The sequence below is a fragment of the Oncorhynchus nerka genome, unplaced genomic scaffold (genome assembly GCF_034236695.1).
Source record: "Oncorhynchus nerka isolate Pitt River unplaced genomic scaffold, Oner_Uvic_2.0 unplaced_scaffold_1255, whole genome shotgun sequence".
Taxonomy (NCBI): domain Eukaryota; kingdom Metazoa; phylum Chordata; class Actinopteri; order Salmoniformes; family Salmonidae; genus Oncorhynchus; species Oncorhynchus nerka.
Window position 1 is genome coordinate 126,212 of NW_027040090.1, and position 8,083 is coordinate 134,294.

General features: G+C 35.5%; 1 protein-coding gene across 1 annotated transcript in view; it reads left to right on the forward strand.

Annotated features, from left to right (window-relative positions):
* The window catches only part of LOC135569034 (unconventional myosin-XV-like), a 37,056-nt gene that overhangs the window by 15,496 nt on the left and 13,477 nt on the right, over positions 1–8,083 (forward strand). Inside the window, exons 4-5 of the mRNA XM_065015858.1 lie at positions 2,898–3,011; positions 7,975–8,033. Of these exons, the coding sequence (XP_064871930.1) occupies positions 2,898–3,011; positions 7,975–8,033 (173 nt within the window). The remainder of the gene's footprint in view (positions 1–2,897; positions 3,012–7,974; positions 8,034–8,083) is intronic.

Consider the following 8,083-nt stretch of genomic DNA (forward strand, 5'->3'; position numbering starts at 1 on the left):
AGGCAGTATAATATACAGTATATAGTGTATTTAATGTATATAACAGTGTGTTTTATAAGGCAGTATAATATACAGTATATAGTGTATTTAATGTATAGAACAGTGTGTTTTATAAGGCAGTATAATATACAGTATATAGTGTATTTAATGTATATAACAGTGTGTTTTATAAGGCAGTATAATATACAGTATATAGTGTATTTAATGTATATAACAGTGTGTTTTTATATGGCAGTATAATATATAAGTATATATAGTCTATTTAATGTATATAACAGTGTGTTTTATATGGCAGTATAATATACAGTATATAGTGTATTTAATGTATATAACAGTGTGTTTTAACACTGCAGTATAATATACAGTATATAGTGTATTTAATGTATAGAACAGTGTGTTTTAACACTGCAGTATAATATACAGTATATAGTGTATTTAATGTATAGAACAGTGTGTTTTATATGGCAGTATAATATACAGTATATAGTGTATTTAATGTATAGAACAGTGTGTTTTATAAGGCAGTATAATATACAGTATATAGTGTATTTAATGTATATAACAGTGTGTTTTAACACTGCAGTATAATATACAGTATATAGTGTATTTAATGTATATAACAGTGTGTTTTAACACTGCAGTATAATATACAGTATATAGTGTATTTAATGTATAGAACAGTGTGTTTTAACACTGCAGTATAATATACAGTATATAGTGTACTTAATGTATATAACAGTGTGTTTTATAAGGCAGTATAATATACAGTATATAGTGTATTTAATGTATAGAACAGTGTGTTTTATATGGCAGTATAATATACAGTATATAGTGTATTTAATGTATAGAACAGTGTGTTTTATAAGGCAGTATAATATACAGTATATAGTGTATTTAATGTATAGAACAGTGTGTTTTAACACTGCAGTATAATATACAGTATATAGTGTATTTAATGTATATAACAGTGTGTTTTATAAGGCAGTATAATATACAGTATATAGTGTATTTAATGTATATAACAGTGTGTTTTAACACTGCAGTATAATATACAGTATATAGTGTATTTAATGTATAGAACAGTGTGTTTTAACACTGCAGTATAATATACAGTATATAGTGTATTTAATGTATAGAACAGTGTGTTTTAACACTGCAGTATAATATACAGTATATAGTGTATTTAATGTATAGAACAGTGTGTTTTAACACTGCAGTATAATATACAGTATATAGTGTATTTAATGTATATAACAGTGTGTTTTATAAGGCAGTATAATATACAGTATATAGTGTATTTAATGTATAGAACAGTGTGTTTTAACACTGCAGTATAATATACAGTATATAGTGTATTTAATGTATAGAACAGTGTGTTTTAACACTGCAGTATAATATACAGTATATAGTGTATTTAATGTATATAACAGTGTGTTTTATAAGGCAGTATAATATACAGTATATAGTGTATTTAATGTATATAACAGTGTGTTTTATACGGCAGTATAATATACAGTATATAGTGTATTTAATGTATATAACAGTGTGTTTTAACACTGCAGTATAATATACAGTATATAGTGTATTTAATGTATATAACAGTGTGTTTTATAAGGCAGTATAATATACAGTATATAGTGTATTTAATGTATATAACATATAATAATAGTATGTTTATGGTATATCATGTATTCGACTGTGTTCCTGTAAAACAGGCTGCTAACCCTGACCTTATAACCCTAACCCTAACCCTATAACCTTATAACCCTAACCCTATAACCATAACCCTAACCCTATAACCCTGACCCTAACCCAATAACACTGACCCTAACCCTATAACCCTGACCCTAACCCAATAACCCTGACCCAATAACCCTGACCCTAACCCAATAACACTGACCCTAACCCTATAACCCTGACCCTAACCCAATAACACTGACCCTAACCCAATAACCCTAACCCTAACCCTAACCCTATAACCCTAACCCAATAACCCTGACCCTAACCCTATAACCCTGACCCTAACCCAATAACACTGACCCTAACCCTAACACTAACCCTATAACCTTATAACCCTAACCCTATAACCCTAACCCAATAACCCTGACCCTAACCCAATAACACTGACCCTAACCCTATAACCTTATAACCCTAACCCTATAACCCTAACCCTAACCCTATAACCCTAACCCAATAACCCTGACCCTAACCCTATAACCCTGACCCTAACCCAATAACACTGACCCTAACCCTATAACCCTAACCCAATAACCCTGACCCTAACCCAATAACCCTGACCCTAACCCTATAACCCTAACCCTAACCCAATAACCCTAACCCCAACCCTATAACCCTGACCCAATAACCCTGACCCTAACCCAATAACCCTGACCCTAACCCAATAACCCTGACCCTAACCCAATAACCCTGACCCTAACCCAATAACACTGACCCTAACCCAATAACACTGACCCTAACCCAATAACACTGACCCTAACCCAATAACCCTGACCCTAACCCTATAACCCTGACCCAATAACCCTGACCCTAACCCAATAACCCTGACCCTAACCCAATAACCCTGACCCTAACCCAATAACCCTGACCCTAACCCAATAACACTGACCCCAACCCTATAACCCTGACCCAATAACCCTAACCCTAACCCTATAACCCTAACCCAATAACCCTGACCCTAACCCTATAACCCTGACCCTAACCCAATAACCCTGACCCTAACCCTATAACCCTAACCCTAACCCAATAACCCTGACCCTAACCCTAACCCTATAACCCTGACCCTAACCCTATAACCCTAACCCTAACCCTATAACCCTAACCCTATAACCCTATAACCCTGACCCTAACCCAATAACCCTAACCCTGTTGTAAAACAGGCTGAAGGCCAGGAGGTGGCGACGGTGGTCAGTGATCAGGAGATCAGAGTGGTAGCTGAGCTGCTCCAGATCTCCCCTGAGGGACTCAAGAAGGCCATCACACACAAAGTCACGGTCAGAACTACACTACTACATTACCTTAGGGTCAGAACTACACTACTACATTACCTTAGGGTCAGAACTACACTACTACATTACCTTAGGTCAGAACTACACTGCCACATTACCTTAGGGTCAGAACTACACTACTGCATTACCTTAGGGTCAGAACTACACTACTACATTACCTCTACTATATCACACACAAAGTCACGGTCAGAACTACACTACTACATTACCTTAGGGTCAGAACTACACTACTACATTACCTCTACTATATCAGACACAAAGTCACGTTCAGAACTACACTACTACATTACCTTAGGGTCAGAACTACACTACTACATTACCTCTACTATATCAGACACAAAGTCATGGTCAGAACTACACTACCACATTACCTTATGGGCAGAACTACACTACTACATTACCTCTACTATATCAGACACAAAGTCATGTTCAGAACTACACTACTACACTACCTTAGGGTCAGAACTACACTACTACATTACCTTAGGGTCAGAACTACACTACCACATTACCTTAGGGTCAGAACTACACTACTACATTACCTTAGGGTCAGAACTACACTACTACATTACCTCTACTATATCACACACAAAGTCACGGTCAGAACTACACTACTACATTACCTTAGGGTCAGAACTACACTACTACATTACCTCTACTATATCAGACACAAAGTCACGTTCAGAACTACACTACTACATTACCTTAGGGTCAGAACTACACTACTACATTACCTCTACTATATCAGACACAAAGTCACGGTCAGAACTACACTACCACATTACCTTATGGGCAGAACTACACTACTACATTACCTCTACTATATGACACACAAAGTCACGGTCAGAACTACACTACCACATTACCTTAGGGTCAGAACTACACTACTACATTACCTCTACTATATCACACACAAAGTCACGTTCAGAACTACACTACTACATTACCTCTACTATATCACACACAAAGTCACGGTCAGAACTACACTACCACATTACCTTAGGGTCAGAACTACACTACTACATTACCTCTACTATATCACACACAAAGACACGGTCAGAACTACACTACTACATTACCTTAGGGTCAGAACTACAGTACTACATTACCTCTACTATATCACACACAAAGTCACGGCCAGAGCTACACTACTACATTACCTTAGGGTCAGAACTACACTACTACATTACCTCTACTATATCACACACAAAGTCACGTTCAGAACTCCACTACTACATTACCTTAGGGTCAGAACTACACTACTACATTACCTCTACTATATCAGACACAAAGTCACGGTCAGAACTACACTACCACATTACCTTATGGGCAGAACTACACTACTACATTACCTCTACTATATCAGACACAAAGTCATGTTCAGAACTACACTACTACATTACCTTAGGGTCAGAACTACACTACTACATTACCTTAGGGTCAGACCTACACTACTACATTACCTTAGGGTCAGAACTACAGTACTACATTACCTCTACTATATCACACACAAAGTCACGGCCAGAGCTACACTACTACATTACCTTAGGGTCAGAACTACACTACTACATTACCTCTACTATATCACACACAAAGTCACGTTCAGAACTACACTACTACATTACCTCTACTATATCAGACACAAAGTCACGGTCAGAACTACACTACCACATTACCTTATGGGCAGAACTACACTACTACATTACCTCTACTATATCAGACACAAAGTCATGTTCAGAACTACACTACTACATTACCTTAGGGTCAGAACTACACTACTACATTACCTTAGGGTCAGACCTACACAACTACATTACCTTAGGGTCAGAACTACACTACCACATTACCTTAGGGTCAGAACTACACTACTACATTACCTCTACTATATCACACACAAAGTCACGGTCAGAACTACACTACCACATTACCTTATGGGCAGAACTACACTACTACATTACCTCTACTATTTCATACACAATGTCACACTACATCACAGTTACTACATCTACTACATTACCTCTACAACATCACAGTTACTACATCTACTACTAATACATTACCTCTACTACAGCATGGTTACATCTACTATATTACCTCTACTACATCATGGTCACTACATCTATTACATTGCCTCTACTACATTATAGTTGCAACGTCTACTACTAACACATTACCTCTACTACATCATGTTTACTACATATACTTTAATACATTACCTCTACTACATCATGGTTACTACATCTACTACATTACCTCTACTACATCATGGTTACTACATCTACTACACTACCTCTACTACATCATGGTTACTACATATAGTACATTACCTCTACTACATCATGGTTACTACATCTACTACATTACCTCTACTACATTATAGTTGCAACATCTACTACTAACACATTACCTCTACTACATCATGGTTACTACATCTACTACATCATGGTTACTACATCTACTACATCATGGTTACTACATCTACTACATTACCTCTACTACATCATGGTTTCTACACCTACTACATTACCTCTACTACATACCACATCTGCTACTACTACATTACCTCTACTACATTATGGTTGCTACATCAACTACTACTACATTACCTCTACTACATCATGGTTACTATATCTACTACTAATACATGACCTCTACTAAAGCACAGTTACTACATCTACTACATTGCCTCTACTACATCATGTTTACTACATCTACTACATTACCTCTACTACATCACAGTTACTACATCTACTACATCATGGTTACTACATCTACTACATTACCTCTACTACATCACAGTTAATACATCTACTACATCACAGTTACTACATCTACTACATTACCTCTACTACATTATAGTTGCAACATCTACTACTAACACATTACATCTACTACATCACAGTTACTACATCACAGTTATTACATCTACTACATTATCTCTACTACATCACCGTTACTACATCTTCTACATTACCTCTACTACATCACATTTATTACATCTACTACATTACCTCTACTACATCACAGTTACTACATATGCTACATTACCTCTACTACATCACAGTTATTACATCTACTACATTACCTCTACTACATCACAGTTACTACATCTACTACATTACCTCTGCTATATTATAGTTGCAACATCTACTACTAACACATTACATCTCCTACATCACATTTACTACATCACAGTTATTACATGTACTACATTACCTCTACTATATCACAGTTATTGCATCTACTACATTACCTCTACTACATCACTGTTACTATATCTAATACATTCTCTCTACTACATCACAATTATTACATGTACTACATTACCTCTACTACATCACAGTTACTACATCTACTACATTACCTCTACTACATCACAGTTACTACATCTACTACATTACCTCTACTACATCACAGTTATTACATCTGCTACATTACATCTACTACATCACAGTTACTACATCTACTACATTACCTCTACTACATTATAGTTGCAACATCTACTACTAACACATTACATCTACTACATCACAGTTACTACATCACAGTTATTACATGTACTACATTACCTCTACTACATCACAGTTATTGCATCTACTACATTACCTCTACTACATCACTGTTACTATATCTAATACATTCCCTCTACTACATCGCAATTATTACATCTACTACATTACCTCTACTACATCACAGTTATTACATCTGCTACATTACCTCTACTACATCACAGTTACTACATATACTACATTACCTCTACTACATCACTGTTACTATATCTAATACATTCCCTCTACTACATCGCAATTATTACATCTACTACATTACCTCCACTACATCACAGTTATTACATCTGCTACATTACCTCTACTACATCACAGTTACTACATATACTACATTACCTCCACTACATCACAGTTATTACATCTGCTACATTACCTCTACTACATCACAGTTACTACATATACTACATTACCTCTACTACATCACAGTTACTACATATACTACATTACCTCTACTACATCACAGTTACTACATCTACTACATTACCTCTACTACATCACAGTTATTACATCTACTACATTACCTCTACTACATCACAGTTACTACATCTACTACATTACCTCTGCTACATTATAGTTGCAACATCTACTACTAACACATTACATCTCCTACATCACAGTTACTACATCACAGTTATTACATCTACTACATTATCTCTACTACATCACCGTTATTACATCTTCTACATTACCTCTACTATATCACAGTTATTGCATCTACTACATTACCTCTACTACATCACTGTTACTATATCTAATACATTCTCTCTACTACATCACAATTATTACATCTACTACATTACCTCTACTACATCACAGTTACTACATATACTACATTACCTCTACTACATCACAGTTATTACATCTACTACATTACCTCTGCTACATCACAGTTACTACATATACTACATTACCTCTACTACATCTACATATTACATCTACATACATATACTACATATTCTTTATCCCCTTACACTTGTGTCTATAAGGTAGTAGTTTTGGAATTGTTAGCTAGATTACTTGTTGGTTATTACTGCATTGTCGGAACTAGAAGCACAAGCATTTCGCTACACTCGCACTAACATCTGCTAACCATGTGTATGTGACAAATAAAATTTGATTTGATTTGACTTACTTACTTACTTAGTTACTTAGTTACTTACTTAGTTACTTACTTACCTACTTACTTAGTTACTTACCTACCTAGTTACTTAGTTACTTACTTAGTTACTTTCTTAGTTACTTACTTTCTTAGTTAGTTACTTACTTAGTTAGTTACTTACTTAGTTACTTACTTGGTTACTTACTTAGTTACTTACTTACCTACTTACTTAGTTAGTTACTTAGTTACTTACTTACTTAGTTACTTACTTTTGACTCTACAGGATACAGTCCGGGAGAAGATCTACACTCCCCTGACAGTGGAGAGTGCTGTGGATGCCAGGTGTGTGTTTCTCTCTCTGTCTCTCTCTCTCTGTCTGTCTGTCTCTCTCT